The sequence below is a fragment of the Trichosurus vulpecula genome, chromosome 3, assembly GCF_011100635.1.
Source record: "Trichosurus vulpecula isolate mTriVul1 chromosome 3, mTriVul1.pri, whole genome shotgun sequence".
Classification (NCBI taxonomy): domain Eukaryota; kingdom Metazoa; phylum Chordata; class Mammalia; order Diprotodontia; family Phalangeridae; genus Trichosurus; species Trichosurus vulpecula.
In genome coordinates this window covers 82,862,877-82,886,629 of record NC_050575.1, presented here as the reverse complement: position 1 = coordinate 82,886,629, position 23,753 = coordinate 82,862,877, and the positions used below count along the sequence as shown (strand labels likewise).

At 40.2% G+C, this 23,753-nt stretch overlaps 1 protein-coding gene across 1 annotated transcript in view; it reads right to left on the bottom strand.

The window, feature by feature from the left end:
• DOCK2 (dedicator of cytokinesis 2) overlaps nucleotides 1-23,753 on the bottom strand; it is a 513,031-nt gene that overhangs the window by 413,273 nt on the left and 76,005 nt on the right. The window contains exons 16-22 of the mRNA XM_036749404.1: nucleotides 22,440-22,512; nucleotides 22,235-22,338; nucleotides 19,374-19,557; nucleotides 19,134-19,231; nucleotides 13,116-13,205; nucleotides 12,256-12,356; nucleotides 10,923-11,057 (exon numbers count right to left, since the gene is read on the bottom strand). Of these exons, the coding sequence (XP_036605299.1) occupies nucleotides 10,923-11,057; nucleotides 12,256-12,356; nucleotides 13,116-13,205; nucleotides 19,134-19,231; nucleotides 19,374-19,557; nucleotides 22,235-22,338; nucleotides 22,440-22,512 (785 nt within the window). The remainder of the gene's footprint in view (nucleotides 1-10,922; nucleotides 11,058-12,255; nucleotides 12,357-13,115; nucleotides 13,206-19,133; nucleotides 19,232-19,373; nucleotides 19,558-22,234; nucleotides 22,339-22,439; nucleotides 22,513-23,753) is intronic.

Genomic DNA, 23,753 nt, shown 5'->3' with positions numbered 1-23,753 from the left:
CTTGACATGAATGTATACTATCAAACTATACGGCTCTGTTTAAAAATATATAAAACAGCCCTGTCATCTCATGGATCTTCTCCAATATCACTTGAACTCAACAAGTTCAAAATTGTTAATGTTCAAAGGAAAATAAAGGAAATACAGAGACTGGAGGCTTTGAACTTGAATCTGAAGTTCAACCTGAACCAAAATATAAAGGCAATATTTATAAAATCTTGATCTCCTGCAGAAAAGACAAATCAAACAGAAAGAAATTAATGAGAAAGCTGTGGCTAGATTTGTATTTGAATCCTGACAAAAACCTGTACCATATTAACAAAACACTGAGGTCATCATTCTAAAAAAAATTAACATTCCTCATCAAAAAAGAGGAAATGTTTTGACAAATGTTTATAGAGCGTACGATAAGCAGATGGAAGAAGTACAGAAATACTTTTTGAGACAAACAGACATTACTTTGCCAGACAAAAGTAAAGAAGTATATAACACTGGATTTGTTAATGTTAAGTAAGCAAAAGTGGTTTACTTCCAGACAGAGTCTATATAACCATTAAGATCCAAGAATAGGCCCTCCAAAGGCCCTCCAAAAGTGATAATTCCCATGAACTCAATCAACACCATGCTGACCAGCAGTTAAGTCTCATTTATGGAAACAGACTTCCTCATGAAGACAATTTAAGACCAATTTATGTAAACCGGAAATGACAGACAGGTTATCCTTAAGTAGTCTGGATTAATGATCAATGCAGATTAGTCAAATAAGTGGTATAAACCATGCAACACAAACTGCAAAAACATAGCGTTTACCAAATACTTAGTAAGACACACTTTGGTTGCTAGAGTTATACGAGTTCACAGTATTTCATAAACTCACAGGTGACAAAGCCTCATATTACAAATACAAACCTCTACAAATCCTTAGGAGTTCAACAAGTAAACTGTACCAAGACTAAAGCATTAGCATCTGGCTATATCACATTGATCCACAAAAATTTAAGACTGTGTTTCAGTACCTGTTACCATAACAAATATTCATGCTCTCTAAGCAATGTAGAACTAAAAGCTTCAGATTATAGTGATTTAGCAAAAGAAATAAAAAATCATGTGGGAACAGGAGGAATGGTACCTATCATCCCCATTGTCCTGCCTCCTGCTGGAGTTGTCCTGAAAATGCTTTCAGTAAGTCTATTGAAGATGAGTTCACCATCCAACACATTCAATTATAAAAAGAAGAAAATTATTTAATATAATATACATACACACATAAACATACATACACCCATATGCATGTATATACATACATTCTCTCTACAACATAAAGTAGAGAATTACCTTCCTAATTTATAACTATATAATAACTGATATGATCTATAATAGCTTACATGTATATGATATTTTAAGGTTAGCAAAGTTTTCTATAAATATTCTCATTTAATCTTCACAACAACCTTGTTATAGGTTCTATCATTATGTTCCTTTCACAGATGAGACACCTCAGTGTTGAAGAAGTTAAATGACTTTCTGGTGGTCACACTGCTACTATGTGTCTGAGGCAAGGTTCAAACCCAGATCTTCCTGACTTCAAGAGCAGCACTACATTTCTGTCTATATACAACATCTCCCCAGCTGTATCCATAACCTGGGCAATATGAAGTTCACATCTGCTTGTTTTTTCAGTGCTGATGGTTAAACTGATTTCTTTGGCATTGCTGTGGCTTTCACAGAGAGGGCTTTATATGCAGTGTTCCAGGGTTCAATGAAATTAGTAAAATCAAATCTATGAATAGGCATATTTGGAAACTACAAATGGGGATTCCTCCTTTTATTTGGACTTTTCAGAAGACATCTTCCAGTCCAATGGAGGCTATCTCTGGCAAATAAATTGTTTAGCATCTTATTCGATTCACTACTCGGCCAATCCATGAATGAAGTTGTTCCATAATTGTACCTATCATAGTCTTGTATGATACTGATACAAATACGAGAGAGACTCAGTACCAGGATAGTTTTGAAGGCTGTATTTTGTTCTTATTCCAGGGCCTAGAACAGTAACTTGCCTGTGGTAGACACTTTATAAACACATCATTGAAATAAAATTCTGTGGAATAAGGTACAAAGACACCCAACCTTATATAGTGCCATGTTTTATACTTGTACAACAAAAATTAATGACTCTTCTAAGCACTATAAACATTAATTCTATACTCAAATCATCCATGGCTTTGACATGGTGTAAGGTAGCCCTGAGTCCCCAAAGACTATCTCAGGCAAAGGCAAGCTTTAGAAGCTGCTCACAAACTAGAAATGCCTCAAGTATGTTCCTGGTGACAGACAGAATGCAGTAGACCTGTTGAACTTCAGAGTGGCTCATCACCACATTGGCCATGGGGTAATGACTTGTTTATTTATTCATTCATTCCTTTCCTTATTTATTTGGGGTTTTTATTGTTTATTGACTTGGCCACAGCAACTCTCAAAGATGATCTATCAATTCACAGAGAGGACACTCTTTGTATCTGTGGAGAAGCTGCCCACACTGACAGAATCTCAGATCTTGCAAGCATGGAAGTAGGATCATGAAGTTTATCATAGATTTAAAATGTCACTATGCTGATAGCACCCTTTAGATGATAGTTTTCTCTTCTGTCCTAATGCCAAGATCATTATATTGGAAGATGATTCAATGAACTGCAACCCTGGGATGATAGGTTTATAGATTTGAGAACCTGAAAGGACCTTGGAGGCCATCTAGTAACATCGATTTATTTTATAGGGGAGAAAACCCATTCCCAAATGACTTGCATAATGTCATATAAGTAGCAGACTTGAGATTTTAACCCATGTCTTTTGACTCCACATCCAGCATTGTTTTCACTGCACCAGGCTGTCTTCTATTCTTATAGCTAAATGAGCCATTAATGGAATAAAAAATCAAAACAATATATCCCCCAAAACAGAAGTTTAAGATAAGAATAAATGATATTAAGGTATAGACAGTTAATATAAGAAAAAAAGGAGAAAATAAACTATGTGATGAGTATCACAGCCATGGCTGGGTAAAACAGATTATTAAAGAAAAATTAACAATATCATAAAATGCCTTTGAGTTAAATTTCTATTTGTGTAAAACAGTAAAACCCTAAGAATTGGCCTTCATGTTCAGTAAGACTGAACTTCATTTGGAGAGGAGGGAGTATGGGTATGAGGAATGAAGTCTAATTTATTCAAGAACTGAAGGGTAAGCTGTTATACAATATTTACATAGTAAGAAGGTGAGCAGGTCAGGAGAAGAAGATGGGAGTATGAGTTCACGCAGAAAGCATTGTGAACCCCTAGGTTCAGTGCCTTAGCTTCAGATGCTACTGAGAGTTATACAGCATTCAAGGCAATGAGAGGCAGGGCAGTGGTGTTTGAATTTTCATTATAAAAAAGCAAAAGAAACAGAAGACATAATATGAATTAAAGCTCAGGCTTCTTTTGTTTAGTTTGTAGAGTGCTGGCCTGGAGTCAGGAATCCCTGAGTTTGAATCCCCGCTCAGACATTTACTAGCTGTGTAACCCTGGTCAAGTCACTTAACAGGGACATCATTGGGTTGTGTTTTGGGTTTTTTTTTTCTCAGTCATGTCTGACTCTTCATGACTCCTTCTGGGATTTTCTTAACGAAGACAATGCAGTGGTTTGCCATTTTATTCTCCAGTTCATTTTACAGATGAAGAAACTGAGGCAAACAGGGTAAAGTGACTTGCCCAGGGTCACCCAGCTAGTCTGAGGCTGGGTTTGAACTCAGGAAGAGGAGTCTTCCTGACTCCAGGCCTGGCACTCTATCCGCTTCACCACCTAGTTGCACTTAATAGGGATGTTGTGAGGATTAAAGAGATAATATATGTAAAGCATCTTTGCCAACCTTAAAGTGCTATATACATGCTATCTATTTGTTATTAAAGATGACAAGATCACTGGAATCCCAGCAACCCTCCCCCCCCAAAAAAAGATGCAAATGGGCCATAATAGAGCATTATATACCTTTTTTCCTAGTGGTGGAGGATAATCCCTATTCAATAGAATATGAATTTCCTCACCTATAAATGAGGGGGCTGGACACTGGCCTTGGAGTCAGGAAGACGTATGTTCAAATCCCACCTCAGACACTCACTGGCTCTGAGATCATGGGTAATTTACTTCATCTCTCAGAGTTTCTTCTTGTGTAAATGATCCCATGCTTGTATAATCCTACTCATTGTTCTCTAAGGTCCAGGGCAGCTTTGATGTTCCAGGATTCCACAACCATTTCAGGGACAGATTGTTCAATTAGGACTGGAAGTTTACTTTCCAGGCATAGAAGAGTTGACTCACTGGAGAGAACACGAGTTTCTCCCTTGACCAGACCCTTGCTGACTTTGTTTAACAATTCCTTTCTTTGGAGATAGTGGGGTGGAGTGGAGATGGAAAAAATAGAGGAAGAGGAATCATGAAAATTCTCCCTCACACCTTTAGTGTTTACTTTCACATCCATCATCTCCTTTGATCCCCACAATGATCAAGAAGCTTCAGTGACTTCATATAGCCTCTAGGATAATATGTAAACTCCTTTGTTTGGCATTTATAGCCTTCTGCCATCTGGTGAAGACCTGTCTTTGCATACTGATCTCACATTCCTCCCCTTCACACACACACACACCATGTTCCAGTCAAACTGGTCTTCCCCAGATGTGACCTTGCATTTACCACCTCCATGCCCTTAAACAGGCTGCGCCTAGCTAGAATGCTCACTGCTCCCACCTAACACCATAATTCCCTTCAGTGTCCAGCTCAAGTGGCACTTCCTAATTGCCTTAGCTAGTTTTCTGTCCCCCCAATTCCCAAAATTGCATTAGATTTATTTTGTGAATATTTTGTATTTTCTCAAAGGTATACGTGCTGTTTCCTCTGATGGAATATAATCTTCTAGAGGGCAAGGACTGTTTTGCTTTTGTCTTTGTGTCTCTGCAGACCTACAGAGTGCCTGGCTCATAGTAGGAACTTAATAAATGATTGTTGATGGATGAATTGTCAGGTTATAGCAATTTGACCATAATGGACCTTCATATTGTGTGAAATTAAATTGAGACCATTTTTAATATCTTCTGTACCTCCCACTGTGTTGGATACATCATATGTGCACGACAAATACTAACCGATGGAGGAAGACATGCTTTATGAAACCTGTACTATCCCTCTTCTTCTTGGATCAACGGTATCTCTCATCCACTGAACACTACACAAAAAAGTACCAGATTCTAAGATTTGCTTGACCTGGTATATTTGGGCTCTCCTGCAAAAAATATCAAAAGATACTATCCCATGAGGGGAATAAGGATGGGGTGCTTGGAAGGGCAAATTGCTGAGGAGGAGGAATGTGTGGATAAAATTCCATAGTCAGACCTAGGGTACATGGGGAGAAAAAAAAGCAAAAGAAATAAAAACAAAGGGAAGTGAAGTGGAATGACTGTTATTTGCCAGGGGCAGAGAAGAAATGGAATGTTGCCAAGACAAAATAAAGTATGGGAAAACTGAGTCTCGGCCTTCAGAGGACAAATTACTTTGTAAGGAAGGGCAGCATTTCAGCAAAACAATGTGTCATTGACTGTGGAAAGTTTAGAATCTAAAATTCTTAAAGGCCAGACCAGGGGATGATGATGATGACGATGATGATGATTATGATGATGATGCCACCATCCAATCAGGAGAATTTACATTTATAACAATAAATGTTAGGAGATAATATAGTGAACAGCCATCGTAATGGTGCCATCACCAATATGATATGATTCTTAGGGACCAGAAAGTTGTTTCCTTAGAGCAAGGTACTAAGAAAATGTAGAACCTAGGGCCTAGCCTGGAAAGTATGAAGTTCTCCTGTTAATTTTTTTTTTAAGCATAAGGAAAAATTGAAGCTATTGAGATCCCCATCACAGAGGGCAGGATTTCAGACAGGAGAGGGTCCTCCCTTGCATTTATTCTCACTCATTGTGTTTTTGGTTTCCAAAAACTGAATGCTTTTACTCTGTGCTGTCTCCTTTAGGTAAAAAAAAATCATCCCATTCCTAAGGATGAGGAAAATAGCAGTACATAGAATGTGAGAAGAAAAAAGAATATAGGAAAAGGAATAAGGGCAGTGCCTTTCTCCACATTTAGGTCGTTTCAGGGCATATATTTTGATTGGTGTTGGGTTTTTTGTTTTGTTTTGTTTTACATTTTTGATAGAGAGTAAGAGGATATAAACTTTTTACCAGGATTGGAATCTCACTTCCTGGGCATATAAAAATGGCTTGTGCAGATCCATGTCAATCACATAGAAGAGTGAAATCACAGCCCCCATACTCCAGAATTTCAGACCAAAATGGAAAATAAACAGAGCTATCACTCTGATCTCCAGGATAAAAATCACAGCATAGCATTTACGAAAGAGGCTTAGTATCTGAAAGACAGTCATTTCTGCACCTCCTCACTAATCATTGTACTTCACAGGGGGTCAGTCATTGAAGGCAAGTTCTCAGGGCAATAAAGAATATCATGGTGTTTGGATCAGTGAATGGAGAGGGAGCAGGAATTCAAAGTGCAGTTTACAAGGTTTGGAGAAGAGTCCCTGCTGAGATTCCAGTTGAGAGAAGATGAGCTTGGCCCAGGACACTGTGGTATGATTCAAGATAGCAGAATACAGAGGTATCATGGAAAGAGCACTGGCTCTGGAGGCAGGGGACCTCTTTGAATTCAAACCCCGCCCCTGAGGTTCACTACCCATGTGATCTCAGGTAAGTCATTTGTTCTCCCTGGGTTTTCTCATCTCTAAAAGGAGGGTGATAGTATTCACTGTCTTTAAGGTTCCTTCCAGCTCCAACTCTTTGATCCTATGCCCTGGGTTTGAATCTTGACTCTTTACAAGCAGCATGCTTTTGAGCATGTTATTTGAATTTGTAAAGCCTCTGCTTTCTTCATTATAAAATGAGCATACGTCCTTCATCTTTGTTGCTGAATAGGGAACTAATTCTATGGAATGTTGCATATACTGTCAAAATTGGCTGGTGTGACAGCTTCTTTTGTTTAACTGGTTTTTTTTTTCTTTATTTCAAGGGAAGATCCGTGGCAAAGGTGGGAAAATATATCTGTAAATCACTAATTCAGAAACACAACCCCCAAAAACCAATATAATAGAGTGAAATCAAATTAAAATAAGGTGTGTACTAGATGAAGGCTCAGGCTCTTTCTACTTCTAAACCTTGTAATCCTATGACTCGCTGTCACTCCTGCACAGTACCAAGTAGATTGCCAGCCACACAGGAGACAGCCAAGAAACAATATTTTTCACAATGTTGCTTTGATTGTATAAATTGTTCCCCTGGTTCTGCTCACTTCACTATATATCAGTTTATACTTTATGAACCCTAATCAATGCCCTGGCGAACTATAATTCCAGAGGACCGATGATACTACCAACCTCCAGGCACAGAGGATAGAGTCAAGAAGAATGAAATACACATTTTTTGGACATAGCCAATGTGGGAATTTATTTTGCATATCTATGCATATTTGTTAAGTGTTGTTGGTTTTTTCATTTAATTGGTGAAGGGATGGGAGGGAGATAAAACAAATACATGTTAATTGAAAAAATATAATAAACTTTAAAAAAAAGAAATAATGGTCCCTTATTGTTAGATGGGGGTGCACAGGAAGGGGGAAATGATTGGTATGTGGGGAATAAAAATGAATCTCTGAATTTTCTGCATGGACTATAGGAAAAGTATATACTTGAAAGAAATGGATAATCTCAATGTAACTTCAAGCATTCCTAAGGACTCCTAGACCACAAGAAGCATTATGGTACAGAGGAATGAACTCTGGGTCTAGAGTCAGAGGACTTTAATTGAAATTCTGCCTCTGATATTGACTACCTGTATAGCCTGAGGTTAGTCAGGCAACCTCCCCCAGGCCTCAGTTTTCTCATCTACAAAAATGAAAGGGTTGAACTAAATGACCTCTGAGGTCCCTTGCAGCACCAGAGCTGTTATCCTGTGGTACTTCTCTATCCAACTTTGTACCATACCCTGACATAAGACTACTTCCTTGGTTGCTGTAAAGGAATATATGCAGTGTGTACAAAGGGGAAAAAGAGTGTAGAGAAAGAAATAATGGGAGATAGATCGACTGTAATTATACCCATGGGAAGGCGGAACAAAAGAGTGACAGGAAACAGAAACACAATACTAGACACAACAAGCACAGAAGCAATAATTACATTCCTATATCTCTCCAGCTGGCTCCAAAACTCCAAGGCAATGAATGGAGATGGGAACAGGATGTTGCTCAGACTCTAAGAACTCTGAGAAAGTGTCCCCCAACGCTACACACTGCCCTTTAGGCTCTTCCACTGGATTTTGCACAGCTAAAATCAGTAAAACACTAAGTTTACCCCCAGCAAAAAGTACAAAAATCCCTCCATCCTGGAAGAAGGCACAGATGAAGATGCAGATTCTCTCCTATATTGCAGTTTCTGGATGGATGCAAATGTTTACCCATGGGAAAAAAGTCATGTAGGGTAGAAAGAGGACCAGGGTTCATGATCCCACCTCTGACACTACTTTGACCTTGGCCAAGTCATTTAATTTAACTCCTTAGGTCTTAGTTTGCTCATCAGTAAAATGAAAGGGTTGAATTACATGCTTTCTGCGGTCCCTCACAGCTCTGATTCTATAATCCAAATAGAGCCTTTCAGCAGTCTTCTCCACCAACTCCCATCTTCCCATTAGGATGTAAGCTCCTTTGGGGTAGGGTTTTCATTGCTATCTCTGCATCCCTAACACCCAGCACAGAGCCTCACACGCGGTTTAAAGAATGTGTATTGAATGAAGTTATATTTACCCCCAACTATCTTTACAGACAATTGCCCAGTCAGCGCTGAATTTTCTTTGATAAAGGGAATAATAGGGTACATATAAAGTAACATCCCAGGAGAAAGGGGAAGCAAAACCAACAATGTTGGTAACAGCCAACATTTCCGTAGTGCTTATTAAGGGCCAGGCGCTGTGTTATGATCTTTACAATTATTACCTCATCTGATCCTTATAACAACTCTGTCAGGTAGAGGCTATTATTATTCCCAGTTTACAGACGAGGAAACTAAGGCAGACTGGCTAAGTGACTTGCCCAGGGTCCCACAGCTAGTACATATCTGAGACGAGATTTGAACTTAGGTCTTCTTGACCACAGGCCTGGTGCTTTATCATTTGTGCTACTGGGCTGCCCTCAATGCCACAAAGCCAAAACATTTAAAGGATAAAAGGCAAGAAAGCCAAGAGAGAAGTAAGAGTAAGAAGAAAAGACAGAAAAAAAGAAAAGGAACTGTATGGGAGGGGGAGAAGGCAGGGAGAGGGTGTCAGGGTGGAAGGTTAGTTCCATTAACTAGAGATAAGGCAGCTCCGCAGGAGCTCCAGAATCACCCTGTTCAAATCCTGCTTCTGGTTGGTCTCTGGGATTCAGAAAGAAACCAAAGCTATCCAAAGAACTTTCCTTAATGGCCATCCTGTGGGTGCTGAAGCCTTCTTCTTTCCATCAAATCCGCATTGAGTGAAAAGCATTATGCTAAGAGGCAAAGTACATGGTCTCTGACCTCACGGAACTTACATGATTTATTTCGGGAGGAAAAAAAATTCACTTGTGGGGCTGCTAGGGGGTGCAGTGAGTAGAGCACTGGCCCTGGAGGCAGGAGGACCTGAGTTCAAATTCAGCCTCGGATACTTGACACACTTACTAGCTATGTGACCTTGGGCAAGTCACTCAACCCCAATAGCCCTGCCTTTCTCCTCCAAAAAAAATTTCACTTTTACCCCATGCAAATTTGATCAAAACCCTAAAAAGCCCTGTGCTATGAAGTGTACCCACAGACTCCAGGTTAAGAATCCCTGCTTTTGGCCCTCACAGACTCAGCTGTAACCATTCCTTCAGGGGTACTGAACATCAAGTGTCCAAGGTTCCTCCCGTCTGGGATCTAAATCCCTTTACAATGTGTCTCTGACCTTTTTCCAGATTTGTGTCATGTTCTGTCCCTTTCACACAATATATCCCAAACTGACCCTCAACATGACATTCTACCTCCTATCTCCATGCTTTTGTACAGACTGTCTCCCCTGCCTGAAATACTGTCTCTTTTCATCTCTACATTTTGGAATCCCTAGTTCCCTTCAAGGCTCAGATCAAGTTCCACCTTCTACAAATAATTCCCTAGTTGTCAATACTCTCCCCTCCAAATTACTTTTGATTTTCCCCACAGTCAAAGGTAAGCCATTTTCATTTTTGTGTTCATGTCCCCAGTAACACACATTTAATAAATGCTTGTTAAGTTGATTGCAGTGTCCAGAGTTCCATAGTATTTTATATATTAACTGACCAGTAGTAGGGAGTCAGAATCTCAAGGACAAGAAGCTAAAGCTCAGACCCCAGCCCATCTGTCACACATAACTTTGCTGGAGCAGAATGAATGCCAAATCACCTAAGGTGCCCTGAGGCCCCTCCTTGAGGAGTTAACCAAACTGAATACAGATTCTTGGACTCCTCTCTTCATGTCTCCAACCGAACAAAGAAGATGGCTACAGAAAGCAGAGGAGAGCCCAAAGCCCCAAACCACAATAGCTGGATAAAACACTATTCTCCGAGCTTTTAGCTTAAGGTAAACAGGCAAGGAGAGAGATTTTTTTTTCAAATGCACTTAGATAAGATGGCACATTCTTTATGATTCTATAATTCACTGGATTTCAAAAGGGGAAAGTCGTTTCTGATCGACAACTAGTTATAATTTTCTAAGTGAGTTTCTCCAACAGCATGAACACTGTTGTATCTCAGTGGAATTGCAGAGCTAATCAATCATTCTTACATAACAGGTGCTTACTGTGAAAATAATGTCCTCGACCGAACAATGAACTTGAACACATATTCCAAAGCTTTCAGAGTTCTTAAGATAGGCTCGCACTGCTCCCCTCTGCTGGAGGTATCCAAGTAGGTCTTCAGAACTGTCATCAGTTTCCTAAACAAGAGGTTATATTTTTAAAATACATCTCTTCCCAGGACACGGTGCAATTACTAGTTTGTGCACAAAATCATGAAGCATTCAATCCATGGCATAAGGTAACGCAAAATAAATTTATCATTGGGTGTAACTCTGTGTGTGTATACAAAAATCCCCAAAACAAATACTATGAAGAAAGCAGATTGGGCTAGGGAGGTTGGATGGAATGATCTCTAAGACTCCTTCCAGCTCTAGCATTCTATAATTCAGTGAAAAAAAGAATCACTAGAAAAAAATAGGCTATAGCCAGGTGGTTAGTGACTGCCTAACTATTAGTGACCATCCTCCAATATAGCTAAGTGGGATAAAAAGTCCTTTTCAGTTGGCAGAGAACAGTGTAGGAAGTATGAGTGATGCTATAAAGAGAGGGGTTTTTCCACTTATTTTGAATATGGAAAGGATTAATCTCAGCCTATGGCTTCGCTCTTTCCATTACCATGAAAATTAACGTGATCCTATATGACTGGAAACTAAGGAATCTAGAAACTAGTTCTAATACAAAGTTTTGCCACCCCATCTCTGTTCTCCTTGTGATGTGTCTTCAAGAGACCTAGGAACAAAAATATTCTTAGAATGGATGCCCCCCATGTCCCTTAGGCCTTTTGATATAAGAAGCAGCCACAGAAGTAGGAAGGACAGAAAGGGATTAGCACAATTTAGAACTAGAAGAAGTGTTAGAGGTTATCTAGTACAACGGCTTCATTTTATAACTGAGAAAAAAACTGAGGTCCAGAGCCTTTTCCAATTTTAAATCTATGATCCTATGACCCTCCATTCAAGAGGTTAGCTACACTTCAAAAGACTAAGCTGGGAGTGAAAAACTGAAAAAAAAAACTTCTGACCAATTTACTGACTCAGTTTCTTCATCTATAAAACAAGAAGATTGGACTAAATTATCTTTGGGGTCTCATTTAACTCTAATATTGAATAACTTCTAAGACTCTAAGGTCACAGTTCACAAAATGACTCTGGTCCTTTCTTGGGGAAGTTAATATGGAACCTCTTAGCAATACGGGATCTCCTTTCTAGAAAGGAGAGCTGTGGATTCAGTCTCCAGGGAACACTTAAGGGCTGAGTTTTTCCCCTCAGGACATACGGGTGATAATTTTCAATTTGATAATCAAAAGGAACCGCCGTAAGCTGCTTACACACTTACTTGTAAGCCAATGTTGCGCTGAAATGTTGCTGTATGTAGGCCTCCAGGACAGTATTGAAATGCTGGAATTTCCGATCAGCGATGAGCCCTATTATATAGATCTGATAAAGATGTCAAGAATGAGCATTTATGAGATCGACTTTCGGTGCAGATGATACCGATATGGATGCTTACATGATGGGACTTGAAAGGGCTCTGAGATACTACCTTGCTCAAAAATATTCCCCTCATCTCCCTGAAATAGGTCCTGAAATCCCTGTTAGAGATTCATTTCTTTTGACTAAGGTTGTGATATATCCAGTTTACATTTAAAATGTAAATGCTCTGGGTTGGGATAACCAGTTGAGCTATAGTCAGCCATTAACACCTTAGCCGGCCTTTCTCCATGACAGTAAGAAAGTTACAATTTTTCGTGGGGGAAAAAGAAGGCAGTCAAGCCTTGAGAGAGGGCTACAATAGAAGACAACCAGGGGCAGCATGATGGTACCAGAACGGCACTGAGATGGGACTTGGTCTGCCAAGTAGTCACAGAGAGTCAAGTGAAAACATGGCCAAGAAAAATGTTTCCTGTTCCTTAACTAGGTTTTGGGCTAACCCTGAGGATTCAGCAAAAGCAACCTAGACACTTCCTGATATCCTACTTCTTATATATCCCGTTGACATCAGTTTGCATCAAGACTTAGAATCTCCTTTCCTCCCACTCCACCACAGTTGTAAATGAAAGTCTGACTCTTAAAGTCAAAGGAAACATAATTCCATCCATCTATCCAAAAGTCAACCCCATGAGGTTAAAAATACAGTATTCTTATCAATATAATCTGAGTTCAGAGCATCCCTGCAGCTTTCTACCATTCTCTTACCAAGGCATCGAAGACCAGGATGTCATACTCATTACTCTGGGAATGTTCCATCATGATATTAAAGAGGGCATCCAAGGTATCTTGGAGAAACTGGGAGGAAAAGAAAGCTTGCATGAGTCATCTGCATGGGCAGGGAACATGGGACTTCTAACGTGACAACTTGGAAGATCTTGGATGTACGGCTAGAAAGGCAGTGGCCATCTAGTACAACCCTCTGATTTTTCAGATGAGGAAACAGGCTCAAGGGGGTGAAATGATCACAGCAGTAGTGAGAGCCTGAGGTGGCATTTGATTGCACATCTCCTGACTCCAGAGGGGGTGTTCTTTACACCGTGCTACATACTACCTTCACATAGCTAGTAGATTGCCTTCTAAGGCAAACAGGTTCCTGGAAAGTAACTAGTGCTGACTGTCACAGGTGGTTAGGTACAGGCACTTAGGGCATCCATTTCCAGTAACAGTCTATACTCTCAGGTTGTTTTTGTTCGTCTGCTTTGGTTTGGCCTTTGATCTCGACCTATGATTTCATGAATAGAAAACTCCTAAGGAAGAAGGTTCCTCTAACCATAGAGAACAGAAACTCTCCTATAAGTTATAGTCCTAGAGAGCTGCCTGGGAATATGGAAAGTCATTCGTCCAAGGTGGCAAAGCCAGTTGTGTTCGAGGTAGGATTTGAACCCAGTTCTTCCAGACTCTGAGGCTGGCTCTCTCTTCAGTGTGGCAGGCTTCCTCATGTCCATAGTTTACATGCTAGCAAATAAAGTAATAATAGAAGGCATTTCTTTTTTTTTTTAATTTATTTAATGTATTTAGTTTTCAGCACTGATTTTCACAAAAGTTTGAATTACAAATTTTTTCCCCATTTCTACTCCTCCCCACTCCAAGATGGCATATATTCTGGTTGCCCCATTCCCCAGTCAGCCCTCCCATCTGTCACCCCACTCCCCTCCCATCCCCCTTTCCCTTCTTCTCCTGTAGGGCAAGATAAATTTCTACGCCCCATTGCCTATGTATCTTATTTCCTAGTTGCATGCAAAAACTTCTTTTTTGTTTTTGAACATCTGTTTATAAAACTTTGAGTTCCAAATTCTCTCCCCTCTTCCCTCCCCACCCACCCTCCCTAAGAAGGCAAGCAAATTCAACATAGGCCACATGCGTATCATTATGTAATACCCTTCCACAATACTCATGTTGTGAAAGATTAACAATGTTTTGCTCCTTCCTAACCTATCCCCCTTTATTCAATTTTCTCCCTTGACCCTATCCCTTTTCAAAAGTGTTTGTTTTTGATTACCCCCTCCCCCCATCTGCCCTCCCTTCTATCATCCCCCCTTTTTTATCTTCTTCCTCCTTCTTTCCTGTGGGGTAAGATACCCAATTGAGTGTGTATGGTATTCCCTCCTCAGGTCAAATCCGATGAGAGCAAGATTTACTCATTCCCCCTCACCTGCCCCCTCTTCCCTTCTTATAGAACCACTTTTTCTTGCCACTTTTATGTGACATAATTTACCCCATTCTATCTCTCCCTTTCTCCCTCTCTCAATAAATTCCTCTCTTATCCCTTAAATTGATTTTATTTTTTTAGATATCATCCCTTCATATTTAACTCACCCTGTGCCCTTTGTGTATATATATACATCTATATATATATATGTATATATATACACATATATACATACATAGACACACACATATGTATATATATATATACACATATATATATATATATATGCATATTCCTTTCAGCTACTATGATATTGAGGTCTCATGAATCACACACATCATCTTTCTATGTAGGAATGTAAACAAAACAGTTCACCTTTAGTAAGTCCCTTATGATTTCTCTTTCTTGTTTACCTTTTCATGCTTCTCTTGATTCTTCTGTTTGAAAGTCAAATTTTCTATTCAGCTCTGGTCTTTTCCCTGAGAAAGCTTGAAAGTCCTCTATTTTATTGAAAATCCATATTTTGCCTTGGAGCATGATACTCAGTTTTGCTGGGTAGGTGATTCTTGGTTTTAATCCTAGCTCCATTGACTTCCAGAATATTGTATTCCAAGCCCTTCAGTCCCTTAATGTGGAAGTTGCGAGATCCTGTGTTATCCTGATTGTTTTTTCCACAATATTCAAATTGTTTCTTTCTGGCTGCTTGAAGTATTTTCTCCTTGACCTGGGAGCTCTGGAATTTGGCCACAATGTTCCTAGGAGTTTTCTTTTGGGGATCTATTTGAGGAGGTGATCTGTGGATTCTTTCAATTTCGATTTTACCTTCTGGCTCTAGAATATCAGGGCAATTCTCCTTGATAATTTCTTGAAAGATGATATCTAGGCTCTTTTTTTGATCATGGCTTTCAGGAAGTCCAATAATTTCTAAATTATCTCTCCTGGATCTATTTTCTAGGTCAGTGGTTTTTCCAATGAGATATTTGACATTGTCTTCCATTTTTTCATTCCTTTGGTTCTGTTTCATAATATCTTGATTTCTCATAAAGTCCCTAGTTTCCACTTGCTCCAATCTCATTTTTAAGGGAGTATTTTCTTCAATGGTCTTTTGGACCTCCTTTTCCATTTGGCTAATTCTGCCTTCCAAGGTATTCTTCTCCTCATTGGCTTTTTGGAGCTCTTTTGCCATTTGAGTTAGTCTATTTTTTAAGGTGTTGTTTTCTTCAATATTTTTTTCAGTATTTTTTTGGGTCTCCTTTAGCAAGTCATTGACTTGTTTTTCATGGTTTTCTTGCATCATTCGCATTTCTTGTCCCAATTTTTCCTCTACTTCTCTAACGTGCTTTTCCAACTCCTTTTTGAGCTCTTCCATGGCCTGAGACCAGTTCGTGTTTTTCTTGGAGGCTTTTGGTGTAGGCTCTTGCGCTTTGTTGACTTCTTCAGGCCACATGTTTTGGTCTTCTTTGTCACCAAAGAAAGATTCCAAAGTCTGAGACTGAATCTGAGTGCGATTTCGCTGCCTGGCCATATTCCCAGCCAACTTACTTGATCCTTGAGTTTTTCATCTGGGTATGACTGCTTGTAGAGCAAAGAGTACTTTGTTCCAAGCTTGAGGGGATGTGCCGTTGATTTCAGAGATATTTCTATATAGCCAGCTCTGCCACCCCAGCACTGCTCCTTCTTCAAGAACCACCAACCCGGACCTGATGCAAATCTTCAGCAGGCTCTTCACTCCTGCTCTGATCCTCCACTTAATTCCTCCCACCATGTGGGCCTGGGGCTGGAAGCAACTGTAGCTGTAGTTCTGTAGCTGCACCTCCCCCGCTGCCCCTGGGGCGGTGGCTGAACTGCAAACTCTGTCCCCTGCAGCTTTTCCCACTAACCTTCTCTGTTGTCTTTGGTGTTTGTGGGTTGAGACGTCTGGTAACTGCCACAGCTCACTGATTCAGGGTGCTAGGGCCTGTTCTGCCTGGCTCCTGGTCTGCCTGGTTGTGCTGCCTCCCACGCTGAGCCCCGCTCCCCTCCACTCCCTGCGGGATAGACCTCATCCAGCGACCATCTAGGCTGTTCTGGGCTGGAGTGCTGCTTCCTTCTGCTATTTTGTGGGTTCTGCAGTTCTAGAATTTGTTCAGAGCCATTTTCATAGGTTTTTGGAGGGACGTGGTGGGGAGCTCACACAAGTCCCTGCTTTCCAGCTGACTTCTTGGCACCACCCCCAGAAGTCCTAGAAGGCATTTCTACAGAGCTTTAGAGTCTGAAAAGCATTCATACATATTCCAATTTGACTTTCCCTACAACCCTGTGAGGTAGGTACCATATGTATTATTATGCAGCAGCTAGGAAAGATCACTGGGCCTGCAGTGAGAGACCTCTGCTCAAATTCTGCCTCAGATACTTACTAGCTGCATGACCTTGAGCAAATCACTTAAACTTCAGTTTGCCTCAGTTTCCTCAACTGTAAAATGAAGAAATAATAGTACCTCACTCCCAGGGTTGTTGGGAGGAATAAATGAGTATTTCTAAAGTACTTAACATAGTACCCAGCACAAGTAACTGCTAGGTAAATGTTTATTATTATTATTGCTTGTCATTATTATTAGCATCTCCATAGATTTGCTTTGTCTTGCTTTGCTTTGCTTTTGGACTGGATCTGTTGCTTTTGCAGTGTAGGAAACTCCCAAGTGAGGAGAAAGTCCCTTTACCAATGCATGTCAGCACCTCACCTGAGACATATAGTCTTAGAGAGTTGCCTGAGGCACTGAGTGGTCAAGCAAGTGGCCCCACATCTAACAGAGACCACACCAGACCTTCAGCCTACCCGACTCAGAGGCCAGCTCTCTAACCACTAAATTGCCATGTCCCTGGATCTCCATGTTGCAGAATAGGAAACTCAGGTTCCACAAGGTTGGAGTTTACCAACCTAGTAAATGGCAGTGGCAGGATTCAAACCCAGGTCTTCGCTCCAAGTCTAGCACTCTTTCTACTACCCCAAGCCTGCCTCCCTCAGGTGGTGTGGACCAATATTTCCCAGATCCTCTGAGATGGGGGCTGTGCTACACAAAGTGTTTATTCCTTGGTTTTCTGACTACACAAAACTCCTGATGTAAACGAGGTCACAGTGCCTGCTGAGGTACTTTCCTTAATCTTCGCTGTGGGGAGAAAAGAGCTGCTTTAATTAGAACAACACCTGAAACACTTTATATTCCCTCTCTGTCACCAAATGGACACAACCAAAACACCTCCAGCAATCTGCTTGTTCTGGCAGAAACCTCAGCTATATAGTCAGGTCTCCATCCTTTGAGATTTTTTTTTCCGTTCCTCATCTCTGCTTTATCAAGTTCGACAAGCAGGTCAAACCAACTGTATTTTCCTAACTCTCCTATTAACCAATGGATTCATAACAAAAAGTCACCAGCTGCAGCCACATAGCCGAAAACCTTAATGGCATGCTGACTTAGTGCCTACTATGTGCAAAACAGATAGACCAATTCATCAACCAAAGCTTCCCATGAATGATTTCCCAAGACACTGTGGGGTACTCTGTTGTGGTGTACATGTCTACTAGTCCATCATTTAGTAAGCGTGTACTAAGTAGTTACTGTGTGTCAAGCACTGGAGATAAAAAAGCAAAAGGACCCTGTCTTCAACAGCCTCTACCAGGAAAGACAAACATGTACATATATAGATAAAAAATAGATTATTATGTTATTTGGGGAGGGGAGAGGAAGAAGTACTAGTAGATGGAGGATCGGGAAAGACATTATGTATGGTAGAAGGCAGTCATCGAATTAACTCATCGAAGCAACCAGAGATTCTCTGAGGTGGAAGTGAATGATAGAAAGAGCACTTAATTTAGAAACTTGGGTTCACCATATGACTATTATGGAAATGTTTTGCATAACTACACATGTATAACCTATATTGAATTGCTTGCCTTCTCCATGAGTATGGGTGGGGAAGGAAGAAGGGAGAGAATGTGGAACTCAAAGTGTTAAAAACAACTGGGAAATAAGATATTCAGGCAATGGGGTATAGACATCTATCTTGCCCTACAAGAAAGTAAGGAGGAAGGGGATGGCAGGGGGAGGTGATAGAAGGGAGGGCAGACTGGGGGAAGGGGTAATCAGAATATATGCCATCTTGGAGTGGGGCGAGGTGAGAGATGGGGAGAAAATTTGGAACTCAAAATCTTGTAGAAGTGAATGTTGAAAACTAAAAATAAACAAATTTTAGATAAAATGTTTTAAAAAGAAACTTAGGTTCAAACCTCAGGTTTTCTACTTGGTCAGTGTGTGATTTTGTTAAACCACTTCACCTCTAGACCTCAGTTTCTTTATCCGTAAAATGAGGAGGTGGGGACAAATGGTCTCTAGGTTTGTTCTAATTCTAAATCCTATAACCTTTTCTCTGTGACCTATTTTATAGGCATTTTCAATACTCATTTGGGAGGGAGATGCTTTAACCCCCTTCAGAGACAACCCAGTTCTGTCTCTCAATGCCCAAATTTGGATGCATGCAAATGTCTCTACGCATGTAAAGGGATTTGATTAAAAAATAATAGCAGGATTCATACCAACCTTCACAACTTCCTCTCCATCCACAATTTTCAGTTTTTCTAAATTCTCTTGTAGTAGTTCAGGTTTCATACGCCACTTTAGCAGACCTAGCAGACCCACTAGAACACAGACCAGAAATGTTATCAATCAGGCCTCTTACCTTCTGTTTCTCTCTCCTCTTCCATAATCCACACAAAGACAGGAAAGCATTACCTCCCCTTTATCCCAACCCCACTCCACCCTCCTAAGCAGCCTCATTACCATTCTGAGTTAGCTTGGTAGAGCACACAAGGGTGGAAATAGAGAACACATCTCTGGAACTGACTGAAAGTCCTCCCACACTGCTGGAACTCCGGCTCAGGGTGGAGCCCTTGCTTTCAACATGGTGCCGATAGGAAGGAAGAGTCAGATAAGCACTGGCATCCTCCATCTTCTTGCTGTCCCCCTGAAAATATTACCCAGATTACTCCTTCAAGACAAGAGCCAAGTGACTAACACAAGTCAGGGGTGGCAGTGGCCAAATTCCTGGATAGCCATGAGAAGCAGGGGTCACAGAGAAGAAGAGGAAGTGGGTCAGATATAAAAGAACTGAATGAGCAGGGAATTACTGGACTTCTGCTGGGAATTTGGGTTTATTTGTGCTATAATACGAAGCATTGAGAATTTGTTTAGTGAAAAAGGAGGGTGATCCAACAAATGGAGGCACTCAGACTGGTTGTTTCAATTCAATATACAGTAACTAAGAACCTACTATCTGTCCACTTCTGGAAAGTATTATAGAGGGATACGGAAGAAAATTGCTGAAGCTTTCCTACACAGCACTGACCAGTTACTCCAAACAAAATTTTCTCTACATAGTGAAGAGTTATGTTTAGACTACAAAATTATCCTTCACTAGTATACATCCTCTTCTCTCACCTTCAGGAAAGAATGCTGGTAAGGTTTAAAAAAAATCAAAGGCGATAAGCTGGAAGCTAAATTATCAGGGTTCATTCCGAGCTTCCCTTAATCTGTCGCATTTCCTTGTTCTATAAAAGAGGAAGAATCAAGGTGTAGCAAGCTCTAGCTCATTCCCATCACAATCAGACTCTAAGGTGAACCTCACAGGATCACAGATTTTGAGGCAGAAGGGACCTTAGAGGGCATCTACGTCTATGTCCCTTATTCTACAAATAAGGAAACTGAGGTCAAAGAGGCCAGATGACTTGGCCAAAGGCACAGGGGTACTAAATGGCAGAGACAGGATTTGAACACAGTTCCTGTCTGACTTCAACTAAAGCAATCCTTCCACTGCAGCACACTGCTACCCTCATTCTATATATAATAGGACACTTAACAAACACACATCTTTCATTTGTCTGTTACTTATCTGTTTGATTTTTCTTCATAAAAATTATCATTATATTGCCCTTTCTCCTTACCTGAGTGGGATGTTAAGGGTTCGAATATAGGGAAGGTAGGTGGGGGAACTTTAGTAAGCAATCTGTACTATATTTAGTTTCATTGTAGACTGCTATTTGTTATAAACATTGAATTTACAGTCATAATAATGATTTATATCTATGAGAGAAAAGATTATTAAATAACTGACTGTTAATATTGGGGAGGCACAGGATTTATCCCTTTCTGAGACCTTATTCTTTATCAGGCCAAGCCAGCATCTGAAAGACATTGCTGATAATGAGATTGGATTAACTTTCTCCTCAATCTTGTTCCCACCCTACCCAGGTGTTCTATTCAGGTTTGGGTTGGGATAAATTCTTTGATTAGATTGCCCAAGGCTGGGGGTGGTTTAAGTGTAAATGACATAATGAAAGTCACATCCCCCAGCCTTTCATCAGAATAGGCCCACCTCTCATTATAACATTCATTCTTCTCATTACTTGTTAACCAATCAAAGTCAATTGCCACCCTCAGGAACACCCACCCTTCCAAGGACATATATTTGTTGAATGGGTTCCATGAGGGGTCTTTGGCATTCAAGAGTTTCTCTGGCCCTTTTTATTAATTATACGCTAGCATATTTAATAAAATCATTAATTACCCAGAAATTACTTCTCTTAAACTTTTTATACATCACAATCTATCTATATTTAAACTCTATTAAGTAAAGATATTCTTGTATGTAGGTATGTACTTAGCATGTTAGCATTTCTATTACAAGTCTATGTCAAGTTAATTCAGGTAGAGCATTGTGCTAATGAAGTCAAGGACATGAATTCAGTCCTAGTATGGACCAGTTAGGTCTATTTTTCACACTCTCTCTTTCACTCTCCTTCTAAACTCAACATTTTTGTTTTTTTCTTGCAACTATAAGCTACTGTCACAAGAGCTGAGGTGAGAGAGATAGATCAGTGCAAACCCACCCCTTGAAGTTCATGCCATTGCCTCTGAATATGCACAGATTTTTAAGTATGGCTCCCTTTATCACTCACGTTTTCTTTATTAGGTTTCTTTCACCTCAATATCTATACTTTCTCTGAAGGCATTTGAAGCTTATTCTATGCAGAAAGAAGTGATCACACACACACACACACACACACACACACACACATCCTTCCAAACTGATTGAGAAATATGGATGCACATTGCAGAGAAAAATAACTTTGAAAGATTCAAGAGCTCTAATCAATGAAATGACCCACCCCAAATCTACAGTACCAATGAAGAAGCATGCTACCCACCTCTGCACAAAGAGGAGGACTCAAGATGCAGAACAACACGTTTCTTTTTGGAAATGACTAATGTTGGGATTTGTTTTGCTTGACTATGTAACTTTGCTATAATGGTTTGTTTTTTTCTTTTTCCCAAGTGGGAGAAGGGGAGTATGGTGAAGGTAGAGATAGAGTTCGCCCTTCCCCCTTCACCAAAAGGAGAAGAGAACAGAAGGAAGGCCAGAAGGAATCACAAAGAAGTAAGGAAGCTTGGAAAGTTACATGTTGGATTTATTATATACTTAGGAAAAAAAGCAAGCTTTACATAATAGAGATTCACAGTTTTATGTCCAATACTATCCTTCTGTTCTACAATGTATATGGAAATGTTCATTTTATTTGGTGTTTGTTAAGTTCAGAATAAGAAAAAAAATTTAAGAAAAAAAAAAGAAAAAAATACTATTGTACCTTCAGGACTAACAAATCATGACACCCATCCTGCAGAGTGGTTCCATCTTCCTTCATCAGCTTCACATAGGACATGGCAAAGTTCTTTTCCCCTTTATCTTTAGCTGGAAATGGCAAATACGTTGTCAGAGAAGAGAAACTTGGATAGTCATCCCATAGCCCCACCCACCAGGGCCCTTGACAGCCCCTTGGGCTGTACACTTACACTCTAGTGATGACCGATGCCGAAACATAAAACGCAGGTGGATCTTCTGCATGTCTTCAATAGGGACAGCCACCTTTGCACAAAGGACCAGGACTCAAGAAACAGAGGGTTAACATCCCTATCCCCACCACCACCACCCATTCCATTTCACTTAGGGCTCTGCACACTGATTTATTACACATCCATCAAATCTGATGAACCATAAAGAAATTACACAAGGACTAACTATGAAGAGAAAATAAAGTACCAAATATAATCCATTTGGCAAATTGCATCCCCAGCCAATAAAAATAAGCCTGTAGATTATGGTGGGGAAAAATGAATCTCCCCAAATTGATATAAAAGTCACATAACTTTAGCACAGGGTTTTATGCACTGCAAACTGCACAACGTACATTTCCTTCTCATACTCCAGGAGTTCTGGAAATTGCATCAATGCTTAGCAAATTAAGTGCGGTCATTAGGGGCTTTGCTTGAGGAGCCTCATTTATGCAAATTAATAACACACTTTAATCTAATAAATATTAAATTCAGAAAAAAATCCTGGGGCTAAATCCCATCCATGATTATACATCGAGCTTCTCCTTGGTATTTCTCTCCAACAAGTTCTGTTATATTAAAAACCAGAACCATTAACCTCTTTGGCCACCCAATGAAAACCATCCCAGGCTGACTGCATGGAGATCCCTGGAGTCCTGTTCCAATCACTCCTCACACCCAGATCCCAATTACCTGATCTAAGCAGTCTGCTGAGCTGAAATGGTAAGCAAAGAGCGCAAAGAACATAAAGGCACCCATTAGCAAACCATTTGAAATGGGAGATGGAATGCCAAAACTGAAGTCAGAAAGACATGGGTTCAGATTCCACCTCAGACACTCATTAGTTTTATGAACCAAAGCAAGTTGTTTAACCTCTCTGTGACTCAGTTTCCTCATCTGTAAAACGGAAAATTGGATTTGATGGCCTCTGAGATCCCATCTGCCTCTAAATCTATGATCCTGGGATGGTTCACCTTCAGGAATGACTATTAAAACCCATTACAGATTCATGATTTAGGGAATCTTCTTCTGCCCAGAGAATGAGCTTATTATCCTGGACTGTCTGCTATTCTGTCTCTTTGGACTTTCCGTCATCATCTCCTAGAAAATATCCTGCTCAGATCATAGAGGAGCAAAGGTTAACAATTTCAAAGAAGGGAAAGGATTTTTTGCGGGGGAGAAGGACGTCCTCCCCTTGGGAAAATGACATGTAAGGCATGCTGGATAGTACACTGGATAGAGCACTGGGCCTAGAGTTAGGAAGACTCATATTCC